This window comes from Neodiprion pinetum, chromosome 5 (assembly GCF_021155775.2).
Source record: "Neodiprion pinetum isolate iyNeoPine1 chromosome 5, iyNeoPine1.2, whole genome shotgun sequence".
Classification (NCBI taxonomy): Eukaryota; Metazoa; Arthropoda; class Insecta; order Hymenoptera; family Diprionidae; genus Neodiprion; species Neodiprion pinetum.
The window spans coordinates 15,512,582-15,535,746 of NC_060236.1; the positions used below are offsets into that span (position 1 = coordinate 15,512,582).

Below are 23,165 nucleotides of genomic sequence, written 5' to 3' on the forward strand. Positions count from 1 at the left end.
CTTTAGATATAAAGAAGTCCAGTACATCCGGTGTTTTGTTTCTGTCTGACGGCCAATAGGTTGGATTTCCCGAAGAGAGTTGATCGCAGTGCAGGGCTGTCATTGCTTTTCGTAGTTCTCTTCCTCTAGTTGTCGCTAGTCTCGATCCCCATGTAGGGTGTTTTGCATTAAAGTCTCCCCCAGCAATAAAACGAGGCCTCAGTTCTCGAAGAAAGTCAGCAAATTTATTTTCTTTGATACTATGTCTCGGAGGGCAGTACACCGCTGATACCACTAGGGGGCCTAGCTTTTTGTTGTCTACAATGATGTTCGTTGCCTGTAGGTAATCCTTGGTGTAGGGTAGTATTTCGTAGTGTTTGATAGATTTTTTAACAAATATTGCCGTTCCTCCATGCGCGGTGCCGTCGGGGTGGTTAGTGTTGTAGAGGTTATACCCGTTTATTTTGATGTAGCTCTTATCTGTGAAGTGAGTCTCTGAGACTAGAAGGATATCGATTTCGTTTATGTGTAAGAATGTTGTCAGTTCTTGTTTGTGGTTGGCTAGGCCATTGGCGTTCCACAGAGCTAATCGGTAGTAGTTGAATTATTTTTCCGTGAACTTGGTGAGTACCGTGGTCAGTAATTTTAGCATGGTATTCAGTAACTCGTTTTGTTGTGTTATTGCTTGTCTGAATTCATTAAATGATTTTTCGAGGACATTTAGCATTTTTCTGTTGTCTTCCGTACTGCTTGGGCGAGTGTTTGGGTTGGCTCCAGCCGCTTGTGCGTAGCTTTGATAGTGAGCACCGTTTACAATCGGGGGAATATTTTGGGTTTGTGTAGGGAGATCTTCGTGGGAGTTGTTTACATACTGTGGCCTTGATCTGTGCCATTGGGGCTTTTGGTTAACGGAGTTTCTTTTTTCTAGAATGTCCTGATATACCTGACAGCCTTTGTAATTAGCCGGGTGATTACCCTCACAGTGGACGCATTTTGCTGGTGTCTCTTTTGGTTTTTTGTAGGAGGATGTAGGGTGGTCATCTCCGCATTTGACGCATCTAAACTTTCTGTGGCAGTATGACTTAGTATGCCCGTATCGCTGGCATCTAATACAATGAATTATTGCCTGGTTTTTGATGTGAAACATCTATAGCCGCACGTAAAACCGATTTCTGGCGTGGCGACGCATGCCGTGGCGACACGTCGCCACGCTATATGATGGTATATATATACAGTCTATATGTAGTAGTGTGTACGGTGTGGTGACGCGTCGCCATGCGCAATCGACTGTACGATTCTCTTCCCACTCGATCCGGCGTCAAGCCATCTCTCTCGCCACACTGAGCTCGGATACCTATAGTGTATACTCCATAGTGTATACAGTGTTGTTTACTACGGTACACATAACCTGTATTTTACTTAAAAACAAATTATTTTTTTAAATTGATTATTTATTTTAATTAATTTTAATTTTTTTAAATTGATTATTAATTATAATTGATTTTAATTTTACAAAATAATGTCGATGTTTCACATCTGCCAGGCGTCCCGTGATTTTTTGGCGGTTCGATCTTAATTTTGGCGTTTAAGAGGAGGTCAATTTTGTAAATATCTTTGTTGTTTGGGCTCGGCTCTAAGTCGACAAAAAACAGAGGTAACGGTATTTTGGTTTTATTGTTTCGTATGTTTGTAACGTTCCTCACCTGGTGTACTAATTCATCGATGGCGTTTTTTATGTCTTCGAGTGCAGTGGAAGGGTGCAGGGACCGCAGTACTATTCGATATGCTCGCTGTTGTTTCAGCTGGAAAATGTGGTACGATGCTTCTTCCTCATTGAGCATGTGAATAATTTTTCGATAGGATTCTGAGTCTTGTGGCATTATTTTTATGTTGCCATCGGTGTTCATGGTTTTGTGTGTGTATTGTTGCTTGGTTACCACTCTCTCGAGGCACTTCTCCAGATCGATGATTGATCGAACGTCCGGTACGAATATCGGCGGTGGCTTCGGTTCTCTCGTGCTTGTCTCAGTCTTGTTGTTATTGTTTGGGCTCTTGTTCTGGCTATTACACGGTTGGTCGTGTACGTTGTTGAGGGCAGTAAATCTGTTTCTGGTTTGAATTTGGTTACGTTCTTCGTCGTCACTGTCCGTTAATCTGAAGGTTCTACGGCGTTTTTTGTTTGGTATGATTTGCCATGTCGGTGATTCTTTACTCCCGTTGGTTCCGGTGGAGTTTCGTGTAAGAACCATTCGTTCTCGTTTGCTGGATAATTGAATGTAGAACGGATATGTAATAATACATAAACAAGCATAGGTATTCATATTGTAAAGTGTACGATTTTTCAGAACTTATTGCAGCTCGTATTAAAAATTGTGCATTACGGTAAATTGTTTTGCCGTACAGGATAAAAGTAGAAATTAATTATATTTGAAAAAAAAAAATACGGTCTTCTCTTAGTCGGTGGACAATAGGACCGATCTTGCCGAATCGAAAACATCCTATGCTGTTGGCTATACGTTTCACAGATTCAGGGTTTATCAATTACACGATTACGTTTACATCACAGCTCAATACGAAAATTTTAACTGCCACAAAATAAACTATGATGATAATTCTTGAGAAACAACTCTTACTACTTTTATACGGTTCGAAATATGCTTCATTGTGGAATTGACCATCTCAGAAATAACCTCGCAAAGTATACAGGGACTGCTCTAGAGCTTGACAGATATCGATCGAAAAGAAAAAGTTCCATCCCATAGAGGTATTACAATAAAGTATGGGACCTTTAGGTTCTCGTGTAAGTGGAAGTGCCTTCTTATTAGAATGAAAAAGAAAATAAAAGGTGCCTATGTATAATGCCTAACTGTTTGGGTGCGTTCCGAAATTAGCTGGCAGCGCTAAAAACTCCCTAGAATAGAAGCAGAGCTACCCACGAACTCGGCAGCGCAAACGAGATAAAATATTATTGGTAGCACTGGGAGCTAATATCAGAACCCTATCACCCGTATTCATAGTCCTTCCTTGAGGAACAAGGATTCCTTGTTCCTCATTTCACGTTTCATAGACCTTCCTCGACAGAACAAGGAGTCTTATTGGCCTCCTTCTTTCAAGGCAGGTCTCGAGCTTCCTTGAGGAAACCTTCGGCACTGCGATTGACTGTTTCGTTTCATGTAGCCAACGCTTGCGCTTGCGCTTGGCGTCTATGCACTTATGACCCGTATGACGCAGAGATCACAGCCAGTCTACAGGTTAACTTCTTTGAGGTTATACACTCTCATTAACCGACGCAACTTGACAATGAGAGCCAAGCGGTTTAAGTTAGATTTGAAATATAGCCGAGTGGCGCTTCGATCAGCAGTTTTACAACCATAAGCAATCACATATCCCTAAATATATCTTCCTTCTGGAAGGGAGAGCCAAGTTGTGACTATGAAACGAAGACGCCTCTGAGATTCAAGGAAGCCTTGATCAAGGCGTCCTTTATCCTTGAGATAAGGAGAGACTATGAATACGGGTGTATGTTGTATGCTCGAGTAGAAAGAGAAAGGTAGACGGCTTTCATTTTCTCTTTCTTTTTAGTTGGGGGACACTTTCAGAGCTGTCTTCCCTCCTCTATGCTTATTATATCTCAGTCACCTATATGGTTGGCAACTGTTGTATAGTGTATTGATCGAGATCTGTCATGGTCTGGCAGATACGCAAAGAGCTGGCTTTATGATTCTGGATTGTGGAAATAATTGTGTGACCACTCCAGGCTATCCTATTCCGAATAAAAGCCGAGAAAATAAATCGTAGATAGATAATGGTTTGTAGTTATTTCGTGATGGTTTGTAGTTTCTGTCTTTGTCTTGAGCTGTCCCATAGAAATGTCTAAAGAACATAACCTTTCCAAATTAAATACCGACATAAATAAATTAACCAGACCTGACTAACACCATTGCATTAGATAAGTATATAACCCTTCAGAAATATTAATTATGAAAACGAATGTTTACATAATTGTCTATACAATTTTTTAGAGTAATTGATGTTTTGTGATTATTTGCAGACTTTTGAATGCTTCAGGTAAGAAAATAAACATTGACCGTGTTGCAGAGTATGTCGTGCAAGCATCAATTAGGACTTGCGTCAAATTAGAGGTATTCAACATTCATCAATGAGAAATAAAATTTGTCAGAAAAGAGAGTGAGGTGCATATTGTGTAACCAATTGACAGTGTCAGGGAATGGGGGGGGGGATAGGTCAAGCCTGTTTGATAGCGTAAAGGCTAATACGCCATATTTGGAGGGAATTCGTATCGAACAGACGCAAACTTGCATATAAGCATTATATTGACATACTGACTGATAGCGTCCTTTGATTTACTTTGCTTGGCAATAGATAATGCATCTACTTTCATAAGCCGGCGTAGTGTAATAATTCTCGGTAACTCGATTCCCCTTGTTCCTAATTAGTACATGTTTGCCTTACTGTGGCGTTATAGTTGAAAAATGGTGAGTTTGCGCATTGAATATTAATTCTTGTAGTCGGCTGACAAAGTTTCGATAGTATACACAAGTTGGTTGAACTAGTTCAGAGCCGTAGCAGAGGACCGATAAATTGCTCGATGGTAGTATATTATGAATGAGTCAAGTGACAAAAGGCCTATGGGATCATTCTATGCATCAGGAGCTTCATATTTTTGGCCACGTAAACACCTCTACAAGTTTCAACAGAATCCGTGATCTGGAGATCTGGTACTATCCATCTAAGTTCCATAATTACTTTGGACAAATATTCTATCTGTGTTGAAATTCGTAGTCGTTTAGAATACTTAACCAATGTTCAAAATATGTGCGAAATAATGGTCTACCAGAGAATCAATTTTAATGAAAATCATGTTCCGTATTTATCCTAATAATTATAACTATAAATGCTCACACGCAGAAATGGATCCTGCGGCAGCTAATTTTTCTCCCGAGACAATTACTTCAGTAATAGGGCAGAATTAGCTGTTGCAAAATGAATTTCCGCATGTGTACAAACTATACTTAATGTTCAAATGAATGATGGAACAACAGAAAATTTATGATTTTTTATTGACAAATCTGAATTTTCGAAATATTTACCTGAATTTTGATTTGTTTTTGTGCCTCTTGACGTGCGTAAGGAATCCGTAATACTTGTCGTACACATTGCAGCATTGTACGCACATGAATTTCGCTTGTTGATTATGAACAATTTCATGGTGTCTCTCGAGCATTTCAAGACTAGGCAACTTATCGTCGCAGTCTGTACATAACCAGGGATACCTGTCCAAGCCCTCACCCCTCTTTCGACCTGGTTTCGATGGCTCTGCTGCTCGAGCTTCTATCATTTCCACGTCAGATTCAGTACCTTCAAGGGGAAAAGAAACATCACTGTTGACATTTAATACTTATAAATCTTCATTGAAAAATGTGAAAGAAGAAAATATGCGAATTGTAAGTATCCAGTCCTAACTCCATATTCGAAGTTGGTTTCATTTGGATTAGATAAAATGTAATGCGATCTAAAAGGTGCTGTAAGTTATTTGTTCGATGTGAGATATGTACCTAGTTGAAGTTTGGATCGTTCGTCGAACGGTTTTTTAAAAATGGGATTTTCGAATTTCTCAGACTTAACTACACATTTGAAGGATGAAAAATGTGTCAAATGTCACAATTCACACGCAAAAAGAGCCCTAACAGCAAACCACCCTAACCGGACAAATGGTATATCTTCAATCGTGCTAGTGCACCAAGTGAATGTGCCACCTAATAGTGATAGAGGGTATGTGTGGCAACACTACGAACTATTTCCGGAAGTACAATAATTTACAAAAAATGGGACGGGTACATCCGGTATGAAACACCTCCGCTCGAGAGCGGAAAAACCGTTGCGTAATCGCTTTTTGGAAATTCTTTCCCTCTCCCTAGTTTCGGTGTGGTGGTGCTGACTTAACGTTACGCACCTATATTATTTTTTTTTTTTCATTTTTTTCAAAAGCACGAAATTTGGGACTAGTGTGTATGAAGAACCTAAAATGAGCCTAAAATTCTTACGTCATCGTTTTTTCTAAGTTATTTCCCCTTCATTAGTTTTCGGTGTAGCGGTGTTGGCTTAATGTTAAGTTAGCACCACCACCGTTTTTTGCGGTTTTTTCAAGAGCATGAAATTCGGCATTGTAGCATTTAATTAGCCTAAGATGATCCTAAAATTGTGGCAGGTATAGTTAGTTTTTCGATTTTCCGTTGTGGTGGTACCAGCTTAACGAAAGTATATCTCACTATTTTTCTGGCACATTTTGTTATGTGCGGTTCGTTTGTATGCAAGAGGCTTAAGTCAAGTTCTAGTTATACTTGCCACACTTGTTTGAAAACGTGTATCGTTTGAAATCAATCATGATTGACGATAATATCACAACAGCATAACCGTAGGTGTAATGTTTAAGCACGAATGCTAACAATAAGTCAAACCAGAATCTTGTACGCAATTTAAACTTCAGGAGATATAGCCTTCTCCTTAAAGTTAACCCTCGGAGAATACACAAGGTCTCTCAGACCCTGTCCTCAAGTTCCGACTGTAACCCTATTTTGCCTGAATTTTTTCAAATTATTACCTAAAATATAAAAAATTACATAATTATATTTCTTACGAAATTTCCTTTTATTTTCAAAAATTTTTCAATCCGGAATTTTTTTGGTTGAAGTGTAAATATTTCTAACGAGTCATTTCAAATACGGAGTTTAATCCTACAATCTTTAAAGAATATCTGAGATTTTTTTCGAGTCAATCGGATAAGTATTTTGAAATAGCGGAGCGTACAAAAAGGTACAAAGTCTGACAGAACCAGAGTGTACTCCATGATCGCAAAATTGTACTCCGAGGGCTGAGGGCGCGTGATTATGGAGCCTCATTTTTCGTTACTGGAACTGGACGAGAAACTGAAATTTGTTCAAATTCCGGCAGGACATTGCGTTTTCTTGCGTCACTTTTCAACAATCATCGCACTGGTCAACAGTGATTTTGTTGCCCTTGATGTTTGAGTGGTCAATAAGATTTGATCTCGACGACCCTAGGAGTAAGCGCAGTTTTTCTCGATTGTTATTATTATTTATTTTATGGATATTTTCATATATATGACTCAGCAAAGCAATATTTAAATAAAAACTTGGATTTCTATTGTATATCTACAATTTATCGAAAAAAATATTATTGATGGCTTTAGTTATACTTAATTTATTCAGACAAAAGTGAAAACAATATAGAAATTAAAATATTTTTTGAAACTTCTCTTAGTTTCAGTTTTCTCTAGATTTTATTTTATAATATTTTTGGGAACTATGCCTTTGTCGAGTCCTGCAGCAGTAATCTGCCATCATGTGTCTATCTAGCCGACCCTGATATCTTTCCTCCATCACTTGCAAAACCTAGTGAAAGCGTTAAGATCTGACTTCCGTCTTTGATTGGAATACCTTCCGAAGCCAACCCCTTCTCTTTCGATACCAAATTCACATATAAAACAGAGTGAATTTGATAAAATTATGATGTCATTAGTAAATTCTGGGTCGTCAAACATCAAAATTCACGAAAAATATCGAAATAACGAAATTTTATTAAATTGTTTTCTTGAGCTGTGTTATTACTTGACTTGATTGGATTCTTTCAAACCCTCAATGTATCCACATGCGCAAAAACACGGACAAGAAAGCCAATCTGTCGAAAATAGTAATATAGACGGTCAATTATTAGGTATATGTCTGGTCTGACAGTGCATTAAGTATTAAAGCTAAATCTTCACATTCAGAAAAACAGGTTGTTCTATGTAGGATAGGATTTCATGTGAGCACGGAACTTATTGCATGATATGAACATCAGGTAATGCATCATAACGTAAGATGTCACATGATTATGTGAGCAAATGACGTATTATTTTATAATAAGATTATGCATGATGCACTAGTCGAAGAAGTGATCATTTAATCCATTTGCTCAGCCTCCACAGAAACATAGAGCGCCGCGATGTCGACGCCCCGACGAGTACGTGGCGCTAGAGCCGCCTCCCTAGCCGCCCGTCTAATCGGAAGGAACCCCCGTACGTTAATATTATTTACTGTCATATTTGCAGTGTATGTACGTAAGTTTTTCGTAAATGAATAGTTGAATCAGTTTGCAATTGTACACAGTTCACTTTAATTAGGATGCGTATTGATACGTTTACTGGTCACTGCTTCTTTCATAGCGTTACCGAAAAAAAGTCTTTACGGTTGGGTACATTGATATTTTTTGACTAACGCACTATTATACAGGGTAGAGAAAAAATATGTAAACACCTATATAATCGTTAGGGGTGGTCAAAAGATAATTACCAAGGTCAGGTTTTACGTAATTTTCAATAGAGATACGATAATGACCTTGAATTTGACCTGGAGTCACAAACTCAAAATCATTTCAAGGACGACTAATTTAAAAAAAATATAAACCCCAATTTTTGACCACTCATTTTTGTTGTTTGTCACCGTTTTTGACTCTGCTACCGTCCTGTACGTGGCGCTGACCGTCGCCCAAACATCCTGTCCCGTTCTATTCAGTGAAGAGCCATCCGAACCAGTCGGGAGACTGTCTGCGCCACGTATAAGACTGTAGCAGAGATCTTTAGGTTAACCTTCGAATGACCTTGAACTTTTACTTGATGGTCAAGCTTCAGATCATGATCAGATCCGCCTGACGGAGGCTGAAAACTTTTGGCTAATATAATTTCCACGAAAATAGATATTCTTAAAATTAACCTATTATTGTTTTATAGAGCTATATCGATCCGTAGGAGTCGCTAAAGGTAAAATTGTTCGCTCTATCTGATTTCTGGACAAAAATAATGGGCATCTACTTTAATAGAAAGGGACCCTTGCAATGACCTTAAGATCGTACCTTCAGGTGAAATCCAGGGTCAACATAGAATTCTTCGTCGAAAATTACAAAAGACCTGACGTGAGATATTTTTCGTTTAACCGCCCCTCACAAATTACTCGGGTGTTTCCAAATTTATTTCCCAGTATGTATATTGCGGCTGTTTGGCGTGAAATTGAAACTTATAACAATATTTAATCAGTGAATCAACCATAAATCACTTTGGAAAAGCTATTTTGTTATTCAATATTGTTTTTCATAAGAAAAAAGTGATGTGAGCGGCATGGAGGAAGGCGAGCTCCAGCATGAGCCTGGAAATCATGGGGGAGTCCGAAAAAATCGAGAGCGATTAAGAGGACAGGGAGAATGGAAAGAAAGAGGACAAGGAGAAGGCACGGGCAGAGGACGAAGAGGATTGGAAGAAAGAGGACAAGAAGAATGCAGAGGTAGAGGACAAGGAGCATGGAGGGGAAAATAACAAGGAAAATGGAAAGACAGAGGACTAGGCGGATGGAGAGGACGAGGATGGAGAAAAAGAGGTGAACAAGGGAGACAGAGAGGGAATTGGTGCACACGTGGCGGGCAGTTTTGGGTAGGAGAACGGCATCAGCCATATGGGTAGTCGAAATACTACAGGAATGTTATCACACATAACTACACTACTATACCGCTGAAAAAAAACTGACTGAATAGACTGAAGTAAATTATAATGAATGTATTGATTTCAGAATAACCATACATGACTCTGCTATATTGGATCTCTCGGGAATTCGTCTCATCCCTATACAATCTTCATGTCGAGATTGAATAGCTTTATTAGTCGTTGCAATCTCAAAAACGGTTTTATCGCTCTCGAACGGAGGTTTTTCGTGCCGGATGTACCCGTCCCATTTCTTGTAAATTATCGGACTTCCGGAAATAGTTTGTAGTATTGCCACACACACCCCCTATCAATATTAGGTGGCATATTCACTCGCGTCGACGTCAAAAACCGTTTTTTCGCTCTTGAACGGACGTTTTTCATACCGGATGTACCTGTACCATTTTTTGTAAATTATCGTACTTCCGGAAGTAGTTTGTAGTGTTGCCAAACACACCCCCTATCAATATTAGGTGACACATTCACGTGGTTCACCAGTACGATTGAAGATATATATACGATTTGTCCGGTTGGGGTGGTTTTCTGTCCTGAGGGTTCTCTTTGGGGGTGAATTGTGATGTTTGACACATTTTTTGATCCGTCAAATGTGAACTCAAGTCTGAGAAATTCGATAATCCCATTTTCAAAAAATCGTTCGACGAACGATCCAAACTTCAACTAGGTAATTTCTGACTGATTCACATTACCAGATTTTTTATCTGAATTTAGTGCATCACGATATATATGTGAAAAACGGATTTAATCATGTTTAATCATATTTGATCAATTTTTGTATTACTGTAAATACAATTTGTAGCATTTTTTACGGATTTTTTGCAATTTATTTATATTTTTGAGGGCCGACAGGCAAAATAAACTTCAGATTTATACTGAGCGAATCAAATCTCATGTAAAACTTATATGATTTATTTTTAGAAATTTTTTTTATCACCGAAAGTGAATCCAATTAGTTATTTCAAAGATTACCATTTTTCAGCTATTCTTGAATCGATTGTATCGATTGTTGGATACGATTGATGTTTATTAGTAGTATAAATACAAGAGTTCTGAATAAAAGAAAATGGCGGCGTACCGGCAGCGTATCTCGATTCCTTACCGACAGTCGGTATGTAACCACAGTGATGGTAAGCCTCACCCAGGATATTGTTACCGGCTGAAGCGTGAACATAGATGGCGCCACCAGTATTTTTGCCCGATTTTACCGAGAGACAGTTTGACAATGAATTATTTGCTTAGTCAGATGAGCAGCCATTTTGATTTTTGCTTTGTCAGATGAGCAGCTATTTTGATCATTTGCTTAGTCGGATGAGTAGCCGATTTGATTTGTTTATCGTCAGACAGTTTGATAATGGGATTTTTTGCTTAGCCGGATGAGCTCCCATTTTGATTTTTTCATCGTTGGATGAGCAAACATTTCAAATTTTTTATTTTCTTTTATTGTTAGATGGTAAACATTTTACCGACGAAATTGTTATCCCCAATCTCACCGACAGTTGGTGTTACTGGGTTTTACCGCAGGTTTGTCGTATGTGGCGCCCCCTCCATCACATTATCGATCAATCGATATTCCATCGATCGACTCTGCGTGATGTTTCCAATGCTCGCCGCATGATGGCAACTTTTTTATTCATCATGTGGTTGGGGGTGAACGGTTCAGAAAATAAGGGTTGGATGCTTTGAATAGATCGTCAAATTCTTCTCACAAAATGCGTGTCGAGACTTGTCCGATGGAAAATTGTAGTGGGGCGTTGGTGGTATATAAAACGTGAGCCCATTCCGATAGTCACACTGTTCTCATCGCCTCTTCGCGTCGTGAACTGCTCTTACTTGTGAAGAAAATAAACTCTGATTGAAACGCAATGGATCTAACAAAAGTTAACCACGTCAGCCGCATGGAGAATCTGCCAACCAAGAAGATGTCGGAACTCGAAATTGGGGGTATGTATGACGTCACAGGGTTACGACTGGTGAAAACAAAATTCGGGGTACGTGCTCTGGCGACGATCGATGGAGAATACAACGTCTTCTTACCACCGAGAATCGTAAGGGTTCTACAAGAAGATTCTAATCAGCTGACTGAAATGTGTAACATGGCCGGGGAAAATCGTCTGCAAATGAAATACCTTGGTGGGGAATTCAACAAGTTTGAATTTCCATGCAGTTATGTGCCGTAAATAAACTATGCGATCCCCTCTACTTCTACAAAATTCATTCGCGAGGGGATAAAAGCGGGTGTGCTGGAGATGGAATAGTCAGTCTTCTACATACCATCTGTCAGTAAAATCGAGCGCAACATTCCCACTCCTCAGCATGGCGATGATCCTAGACGTGCAATGTTTTATTGGTCATAACATGAAGTTTGTACCCAACGAAGTCGCAGTCATCAACGTAAACGGGCAGGGTCTGGATTACATCATTTTCAGGCCGCCCTATGATTTGGCAAGCTTACCACTAGAATGTAGAGCTAACAATGTATGGTTGACACACAATTACCACGGAATATCATGGAATGCGGGCAACAAATCTCACGTGAATGTATCGAAGATTGTGAGAAAAATGGTGGGAAATGCGTGTTACGTATATGTCAAAGGGGCGGAGAAGAAAGCATGGCTGACGGAGATCGTCGATGCTACAACGAGGGTTATTAATACGGAAGATTTGCACATCACCCCCCCCCCCCCCCCCCTGCACTGGAAAAATTGAGGTATATGGAAGTGGCACCCTGGCATGACTTGAACCATGGATACTTCCCAGCGAATAACCTCCAGCAAGCAGCAACGCCAGGCTTGATTTGGTATGATGACAACCCTGAATACATCCCGGCATACAACAGCGCCTTTGAAAATGTGCAGCGGCTAAGGAGTTGGTATTTGAAGGAGTGTACCAGCTCCCTCGAGAAATCCTTTCGTCTGTACAAAGAATTGATGGGTTTAAGGGCAATGATGTCCGAGGATATAGCTTTTTTACCAAAAGAATTCAGCTACACGTTCGCATCAAACGCCATCGATGATGTGTGGGATAAACTGTCTGAGAATATGAAAATGGATGACAAGATCGCCAGTTGTCGCAGATGTCTCCTACATTATACACCAGGACCCGATGGCGATATAGTGGATGGGCCAAATCCTCTAGTAAAAGACTGCCTGAAATGCAACCGTCTGCCTAAAAAATGCTCGCAGTATGCACAAAAATTCCTGTAGAATTCATTACAATTATATTATAGTTTACACATACAATTAAAATGGAATATTCAATAAAATTATTTAACCATCTAGGAAATAGAATTTATTACAATATATATCCTAGTTTATACATAGAATTAAACATGAATTTATTTACATAAAATTGATACAACTATGTATATATCTTTATAAGTTTTATCTGTTCTTTTCATATAAATTTATCTGATGGGAAAATGTAAAAATATTATAAATTTTAGTTGCTATGAAATACACGATGAATAATTGTAAATTTTATTCTTCGATATAATCCTCATTATCATATACATTCTATAAAGTACTCACTTGCTCATGTAACACTTGTCTTTTTATAATTGTTCGCTGAGTAATTTGAGACACAAGTCGCCGCAAATCACAGTATCATATTCCTGATACCTCTTACGATTGTATTCAACGCTACCAACACCGAGATACCTCATCAAGTCCTCAGGCGGTTTCAAATCACCGAAACTATCGAAATACACAACATGGTCACCATCTTTCTTGTATGCAACCCAATGTGTCCCTGGACTTTTTTTATCGTCAAGATTAATAATTACGAATTCTCGCATTTTTAGTCCTGATTTGGGCAGATCATTCCGCATGAAAACGCCACGAGAATGTGAAATTTTCATATTTTTAGCATAGTTGCGTAAATTAATGGTGGTGAGAGCTCGGTGTGGTAGCTTTATTAGTTTTTTGCCGGACGTAAGTACAGGCCCATTCCGCTGCGGTACGGTCACAGGTATAATCCCTTGCCCAAAGCAATCGCCTCCATTGTTGTATTGTGCCGTTTGGTCTCGTTTAACCGATGTTTGTTGACACGAGCTTCGTTGACAGCTTTAGCTATACCCGCAGCACCACCCGCAAGAGCCCCAGTAGCGCTTAAACCGGCCAGAATTGGAATGAGAAACGGCAGGATGCCGCCAATTTTATCAGGCACTGGTATAACGCGGGGCATACAAACATGCTTCCCAGTCCCACGCGCAGCCGCACGAGCACCAGCCAACGCCGACTCGACGGCTTTATAACCCGGTCGCATGGTGACCTTTGCTGCTGTGATGATGGATTCGAGATTCACAGTTCTCTTCCGCTGTTTACTCTTCCCGCCAGTTCTAGATTTCTTCTTCATCTTCACAACCGCTCCAAGTTTCGACCGCTTCGCAGGTAAGCTCATTCCGAGTTTAGATTCAGCTTTCATGGTGTTGATAACTCCCCAGGCTACCGCCTTTTCACCCACACTAGCGTCCTTGGCCAAGACGCGATTCCACGCCTTCTCAGCGAGCGCTTTGTCGGCAAGATTTCTCGCTGCGATATCGCGATTCTTTGCGTATGCAATGTCGTGGTCTTTACACGCAGCATCCAGCGGATTGATCCCCAAATCTCCACGAGCCAACCTCTTGACCAATTTCGTTCCAGGTCCGCAGTACTGATACGCCGGTACGTGCAATTCAACTGGGAGATGATTGATGATTTTATTTAACAAACCACCACCGCGTTTCTTCCGTGTGCACGTCCTCGTAGTCGGGCAAAAACTAACGTGACTTCTGTAGAAGGAGGAATCGATATACCGTCATCTTAGTTCTCGTTGTCTTGCTAACGAAGCATCATGAGATTTCAAGATCAGCCCGATAAACTATCTATCGCGAATTTTGATAAAATGGTTCGACGTGGAAAGAGGAGGATAGAAAAACGACATGGAAAATTGCTGCCAAATACCGTGAGTGCAATTTTTTGTGGGCGATCCAATTGCGGTAAAACTAACGCTATTCTGTCACTCATCACCCACGGCAATGGATTGCGATTCGAAAATGTCTACGTCTATTCGAAATCTCTCATCCAGCCAAAGTATCAATTTTGGCAAAAGTTACTAGAACCCGTGCAGGGAGTGGGTTATTTCCCGTTTCGCGAGAACGATGAGGTTGTAAAACCGGAAGATGCTCGCCCCAACTCTGTTATGATTTTCGACGATGTGGCCTGTGAAAAACAAGATAATATCAGAGCATACTTCAGCATGGGCAGGCATCGCGATATCGATAGCTTTTATCTAAGTCAAACGTATGCGCGCATTCCAAAACACCTAGTGCGTGACAATGCGAACTTATTGGTGTTATTTCGGCAGGATGATATAAATCTGAAATATATCTACAACGATCACGTGATCACAGACATGACGTATCAGCAATTTGAAGACTTATGCTCCACATGCTGAAATGATGATAATCACAGTTTTACCGTAATTGACAAGGATAGCAAAATCAATCGAGGGCGATATAGGAAGGGGTTTGACTGCTTTATGAGAATAAACTAACATAAACTTGCACAGTTTCATCGCAACAATCGGGTAGGCAATATGGAGAGTGCCAATATTCGTAAACATAGCGGTACATTGAGTGAAATATCGAAAGCATCCGATGTCATACGGCGGAAGCATAAGATGCTCAAGTTGGACAAGGACACGACCGAACAGGTTATGGGCGAGGTATTCAAGCCTTTAGTAACACCGTTGCAAGAATTGGTTGATATCTCAAGACAGCAGCATATTAAACATGAAATTAAAACGGAACTACCGGATATGACAATGAAGAAAAAAGAAGAAAAAGATGACGAGAGTACCGGAGATGACGATGATGATGAGGAGGATGAGGATATGGATGAGGGGAATTTCATGGATGCGAATGATAAAACACTGAAGTTTGGTGAAATTTCTACAACAAGTACGCCGGTGAAGAAAACAACGGATTCCACGGCGCAATATTTGTAAATGTTCAGCACAAGCAAAATGAGGGATTTGGATACCACATACGGTGTTCGAAAGTTGACAAACGGTATGATGATTGGCGATACACCGATCAATTTCAATGATAATCTGGTTGATGTGGGGGATAAAAGTTATGAGAGAACACCTGGATTACTTGAATTATTGTTTAAAAAATCACCCGATGCATCGATTGTGAATGACGCAGACAAGAATAATGACATAAAAATTGTAACGACGACAAATACGCATCGAAAACGTTACCAAGCCGATGGAAGCCTTCGAGATGGATTAAAAAGCGCAAAGTATAGAAATTTCATTGCACAACACGTCGGCTTGCCGTAAAAATCAGGTAAAGGCTTACCTGGCTATAAGATTGCGCGAATGGAGGGGCAAGATGTTGATTACGTCTACTGGGATGATCCAAATGAAATTGTAGATCGCCTCCGGCTGCTTGCAAGTCACAGGCTGCGGGCAATACCAACCAACGAAATAGTCTCCATTATTGAAGAGTTGCGCGAGGCCGGAATCGTTTATTAGCGGCGTGTAAACATAAAATCATCATTTGTTCAGTGACCGTCTAGTGATGAGCATAGACATATTCGGAGGACACTCGGAGCGTGGTGGTGGTGGTAAAAAATTAATTCGAGGGCCTTCGGGTGTTGGATTCAAACCTACCAATGACAATCAGTACGATATAGACAGCAAACGATTGTGTAATATCGCTGATCCGCAGATGGAAAACGATGCCGTTTCCCTCAAAGTTCTCAATACCGCTTTACGATCTATGGCTGTGGATATTATGGATACTTTTCAATCAAATTTTGAGAGTTCCGCGCATAATCGCAACGAGGAGTTGAAACAGCTACGCATAAATAACAAAATCGTAGAAAACGCGTTGAGTCGCATCAAGCATATTGGAAAGCAAGCAACACCGACGCTGGGACAGACCAGCAGGGAATTAGTATCGATTGAGGAACCAGAGTGGTTGTACGACAATTCGAAAAATTAAAAGGTGAAGAGTTGGGAACAATGAAGACTGTAATAGCTGCCGAACTTCAGAGACAGGCTCGACGCAACTATCCGCGCCGATTCGTGGATGTACGCGGACTGGATGAGACCTGGCAAGCTGATCTCGTCGATATGACCGCATACAGGTCGCGCAACAAGGGATACAAATACCTACTAACAATCATCGATATATTTTCCAAGTACGCGTGGGCTGTGCCGATAAAGTCCAAGAGTGGGAAAGATGTTACTGCTACCATGAAATATGTACTGACCCAGAGCCGTATACCTACACATCTACACGTTGATCAAGGCAAAGAATTTTACAACAGCGAATTCAAAGCCCTTGTGAAGCATCGCAATATCAACATGTATTCGACATTCAGCAACTTGAAGGGGTCGATATGCGAACGTTTTAATCGAACATTGAAAAATAAAATGTGCAAGCGGTTCAACCTCCAAGGATCGTACGAGTGGATTAATATTTTGGATGATTTAATGAAGTCCTACAACAACACCAGACATCGCACGATTCGAATGAAACCGGTGGATGTTAGCACGGAGAATGAAAAACAGCTGTATCGTAGCGTGTACAAGCCTCGGCAAATCAAACGAAGTGATCGGGCGCGGAAATTCAGTGTAGGCGATCGAGTTCGAATCAGCAAGTACAAGAATGTATTCGAAAAAGGCTGTACACCCAATTGGACGACTGAAATATTTACCGTGAGTGAGGTGAAAAATACCAATCCACCCACCTACAAACTTACCGATTATCAAGATCATTCCATTGAAGGGGGCTTCTACGAGAAAGAGCTCAGCAAAGTAAAATATCCCGACGGCTACCTTGTGGAAAAAGTATTACGCAAACGGGGGAACCTGTTCTATGTGAAATGGTTGGGTTTTGATAGTTAGCACAATAGTTGGATAAATAAAACAGACATGTAACATAATTTGTATGTATTTTCCGAATTACAATAAAAGCTTTTGAATATACAAATATTTTCAAATTTTATCTCCTTTGTACGCACATGTGCCATACTCTGTACTATGAAAATAATAATAATAATAATAATGATGATAATAATGATAATCTGCAATTTTTCCATACGATTATTACACATTTTATTTTTTGGAAAACATTCTTTCACTTTCAGAAAACTTCTTTTCATTTTCAGAAAACTTTTTTTCATTTTCTGAAAACTTTTTTCACGTGTTAATCGAATGGGAAAAACGTTTTCTGAAATTTTTTTTTCATTTTCCGGAAACTTTTTTTCTTTTTCTGAAAATTTTTCGTTTTCTGAAAACTTGTTTCACTTTCTGAAAACTTTTCTCGAGGTAAGCAAATGAATATGAATAATTTCTCGATATATTAATAATCATGAATAGATGAATAAATAATTGCTAAGTATCTTAATTCACATTTTCAAATCCATTAAATATCGTATTGATGGTGAAACGTTTCCGCCTGATGGCGGTTCGTCCGAGGTGTCAAACATCAAATATTAACATGAATTTTACGTCTACAGTTCTATCCCATAGCTATTGGGGGGCTGCGACAAACCCCCAAGGTACGGTGTCGGTCTGCCCATTTATCAATTGCCGCTTGTCATCCAGCCAACTCAGAGCCAATTTTTTCTGTACGATCGTGCTTACTTCGTGTTTTTTACTGCGTATTGAACAGTGTGGAAGAGTCAACTTCTTGGTGAGCCATCAGACAGCACTTATGATCATCGAACGTGATGCTATTTGTCAATGAATTTACTACACCCTTGGCAGGCTTACTCACTTTACGCCACCGTCATATTTTTCCCAATCCTCACTCATCGTAGTAAATGTGTACAGCTTTGCTCGCAGTCCCACAAACTCTGTCATAATTTTACCATTATTTTCATCCGTCATTAGCCCTAGTTGTTTTTTGTTTTTAAAGGGAATACCATACATATTGTCAGGTGGATAGTCAGAGGTATCAAACATTGTATCTACATCACGTTTGATGATATCGTAGATATTAGGCACATTGAATTGATAAATAAGGCTGTCTGTGTCGGTATACATCAATTTAGCTTGTTTATTCAAAAAGTTGGTTTTAATATAATGATGTTGAAAATCGTAGAAAAAGATTTTTGACAGATCTAGAATTGATGCGCCGACGTAAAGAGGTTTGGCAAAGTGACCTTTGACACAATTCATTTCAATGATAACCATATCAGCGCCAAATACGGTGCAGCTGTGAAAGTTTGCTCGAGCAATAAGCGTTCTCGCACCACCTCTTCCATCCCATTTTGTGACCAATTTAATATCTTTATGATTTCGCACATTCTCCATAGTCTTGCCGAACACAGCGTTATTCATGAGCTTGTAAAAGTTTTTCTCAAATTCATTCCTAGACCGCTTACGCATGTCTGTGTTGAGCGTGATGTAAGGCTCGAGCCATGGAAATTGTGCGAACTTTAAAACTCTGTGCACTTTCGTTAATTTCAATCCTAAACTCAAACACAGTTTCGAATTTCTATAGTGCAATATATACTTTGTTTTGGGGTGAACGGTGGCCGCGAGTTTGGCATTTTTACTACCTGGAGGAGTAAAATGTTCGGGACAAAGAGGTAAGTCTTTACGATCCTCGTGGAGTTCTACAGGGTAGTCCAAATCTACCTCCAGAAAGTAACCGATCAGCGAATCGTCCGGATGGTTTGTTATATCGATGTGCTGATACTCCCACTCGAACGAGCCGATTGGTAAATGCATGCTCATAGCTGCACCGTACAGATTATTTGCGTCAAAATACGTGAGATACGATTTCACGCTACTAGGATGAGAATCTTTTCCCATGAATTTATTATTGGCCCGAGCGTGTCGATTAGAACATTGCGCTACGCTGCCTCGAATAGCTCTTTCAATAAATAACACCATTTCAGAGTTGTCTAAGAATTGCAAATTTATATTAGTATGCTTGAGCATCGCGTCGAAAGCAAGTCCCGGTGCAGTGTAGTAGTGCAACGGATCTAAATCGTATGTTTCGAAGCAGCTAGCGCGGAAATTTTCAAAAATATCGGTAAGCAGAAGAACTCTAACAATGACTCTAAATGAAATTCTCCCCAAACATTTTTGGCGTGCTCGTAATCGGTGTCTGAAATATTTGCATCGCAGAGGTGTGAGTAGAAATGCCTCTTTGCAGGTAATCGCGTTTTATCGAGTTTCCTCCAACAATCGACGTATTCATAGGGAAAAACGCCTTTGCGAGTCATCAAACTGAACTGAGTCGGATTATTATAAAATTTATGTGTTATGTGCTTGTCGGCATCATTTAAATATTTGGAAAATTCATCGATGCTGCTAGCCATAAATCGAAACAAATCGATGAATCTCAAGTGTAGTCATCATTGTCTCATCAACGCGTTTCGTGAAGGATATATATTTTTCCTCATTTATGGGTAGTAGTGTAATTTCACGGGGAAAAGTTGACGCGAGGGATTTTATTAAAAAGTGCGAATCGTAACCGGACAAATTGTGGAAAACTATTGGAATTTTATGCGTCTCTCTGAAATTCAAATTACACCGATTATGAGCAGGACCACGATATTTACCCGTGAAGTGACAGTGATCGTGACACTCTTTCTCCTCAGGGGTAATGGGCTTTTCGCAAATATAACAATTCTTTACGCGCATGTGACGATCGCGTTGCACTTGGGTAAGAGACTCCATCGGAATTACGTTTTTGATGCGTGACTCTCCTTGGATCGATGAATCTTTAAGCTGTTGCATAAACCAATCTATGCAATCGGCACCGCGTTTACTGTGGAACTCCGATAAAGTCTCATCGTACGCGCAATGTACATAGTATGCTACACTGTGCGGGATATGCTTTTGAAATTCACATGTTTTACGGCTTGAAACGTGATTTTGAAATTGATCAACCGGTACAGACTCTAATATACATTCGAGATCGGCGTAAACGACAAACGGGACGTTGCCTTTGTCTTGAAAATTGGAAAATGCTAAATCTTTACACTCGGGAAATTCCATGCGTACTTTATCTAGTATAATGCAATCTTGTCGGTGATTGTCGTAGGCATGTTTCACGGTGAAGTGACACAAACATCCGTCACATAAAAACAGTTGACCATCATGATCAGACAATTGTTTGCTCACCAATCGTGAAAGATCTTTAATCCAAGCAAAGTGGAATCTTGATGTTAACTCGCGAGCCATATCATTTTCTGGATTACTCTCAACCATCAGAAGACGAATCGTGTCAATGTTCGCGGTACTCAAATGATCACTCAAATAAATTGGCACGATGACGCTTTTATTCGATTTTGCATAATGTGGAAAAAGTTTGAGATTCTATCCCATATACGTTGATTCGCAAATTATTCAATCTCTCGAGCCTTTTCACGTCGTGCAGAGTAGCAGGGAATTTGATACCTGTACAGTCCAACTTGGAAATATAGCTACGATATTGGCGAATCCTACCGGTGTTGGTGTTGACCGGGTGGAGGGCTGCTGCGACGGACCAGAAAAGGCATTTTTCATCTTCGTTTTTCACGTTCACCACCGCTCTCCTCCGCTGAATATCCTTGGGCACCTCAACGAATGTTGAAAGCCCCGCGGCGAGCGGCTGGTACCGGTTGATGTTTACGACAGTATTGAGGGTGTCGATCATGCTCCACCCGGAATCGCGTTGTTCAAAATCTTCAACCTTCACAAGCAGATCGTTCCTTGCGCGTGTAAACCATCCGTTTATGTTGCTCGATGGGAGAAGAATCGCCACGTTAGATGTGTTGAAGCTCTTAACTTCGGTGGAGATCTCTTCGTGATTGACATTTTCGAATTTGCACGATAATATGAGGTAAACCTTCACATTTCCCTCCTCACGCAGTACCAGCTTCAACTTCTCGGTGACGACGCGCTGCACATAATCCAGAAAAGCGTTCAAACTTTTATGACGGAGATTTGCAACAACCCCTGTTCGGATTTGGCTGGCAAAAGCACTATCCACGTCGTCCCACTGTACACCCGCAGGAGTACCGATATTTCCACCCGTTACCACTGTGCGCTGCCGCTGTCGCTGCCGCAGTTGTTGCCGAATCTTCGCTATCCAGGATTGTACGAGCGTGATTGTATGCTGGATTTGCAGTTTCGCCCCTATGCTCGTTTTCGGACGCTTGGAAACATCACGCAGCAATTGAAGATTTTCCATTCCAACGCCAATCCAGTGCTTGAAAAAGTTGTCATTCTCCTGCTCGGGATGTAGCTCGCCCAACAAATCGTGGGGGTTCTTCATCATTTTGACGGGATTTAAGTATGTTTCAGTGGCCATGACTTAAACGTTGATATAAGCAGAACTTTGTGTAACTTTGACTTGCACGTATCGTGTAAGACTGATGAGTCTGCATCGGATGCGGTGAGCTTATATATAGGCCGATAGATCGCAAGAATTTGGGTGTGGTGGTGGGGGGTCCAAGCTTTGTACCACCCGCCATCAAAGAATCAAAAATTTTTATGGCGAACAGGTCTGAGCCTTCACACCCCAACCCTAAACAGCATGGGGACATGTGATGGGAAAATCGATAAGCAAAAAGCAGGTAGCGAGCTATGTTTGGCGTGAGAAAAATCTTATCTTGCCAACTCTTGATTAGATGGTACGTGCACATACAGTTTTTCAGTTTTATGAGTCGTTAATCAGCGTGGGGCATGTGATGGGAAAAATCGATAAACGAAAAGCAGGTAGTGAGCTCTTGAGAAAATTTTCTCCTAGCTTATATTGCCCCCGCGTTACATATTTGCCTGTATGTCACGTGGTGTACGCCCCACAAATGATTGGCTGGCGGGTTTTTGCTCGGTGGAGGGCGGGTGTGTCTCCTTTCGTATCATATTTGAACAGCAGTTTGAAACTTCTCTAGTATTTTGAAAAATCTCTCGTGCGGAAGCAAGCGTTTAGCAACGTGAGTTGTGAAAAGAGAGGTTCTCATAGGAAAACCCGAAGACTTCAACAAATTTCTGGTTTTGTGAATACTTTATACAATGTATATGATAATGAGGATTATATCGAAGAATAAAATTTACAATTATTCATCGTGTATTTCATAGCAACTAAAATTTATAATATTTTTACATTTTCCCATCAGATAAATTTATATGAAAAGAACAGATAAAACTTATAAAGATATATACATAGTTGTATCAATTTTATGTAAATAAATTCATGTTTAATTCTATGTATAAACTAGGATATATATTGTAATAAATTCTATTTCCTAGATGGTTAAATAATTTTATTGAATATTCCATTTTAATTGTATGTGTAAACTATAATATAATTGTAATGAATTCTACAGGAATTTTTGTGCATACTGCGAGCATTTTTTAGGCAGACGGTTGCATTTCAGGCAGTCTTTTACTAGAGGATTTGGCCCATCCACTATATCGCCATCGGGTCCTGGTGTATAATGTAGGAGACATCTGCGACAACTGGCGATCTTGTCATCCATTTTCATATTCTCAGACAGTTTATCCCACACATCATCGATGGCGTTTGATGCGAACGTGTAGCTGAATTCTTTTGGTAAAAAAGCTATATCCTCGGACATCATTGCCCTTAAACCCATCAATTCTTTGTACAGACGAAAGG

The 23,165-nt window shown here is 40.1% G+C and overlaps 1 protein-coding gene across 3 annotated transcripts in view; it reads right to left on the reverse strand.

Moving 5' to 3' along the window:
• The window catches only part of LOC124219107 (zinc finger protein 567), a 169,192-nt gene that overhangs the window by 105,796 nt on the left and 40,231 nt on the right, over positions 1-23,165 (reverse strand). For all 3 annotated transcript variants that reach the window (XM_046626276.2, XM_046626275.2, XM_046626274.2), the window contains exon 3: positions 5,091-5,358. In XM_046626276.2, coding sequence (XP_046482232.1) covers positions 5,091-5,358 — 268 coding nt within the window. The remainder of the gene's footprint in view (positions 1-5,090; positions 5,359-23,165) is intronic.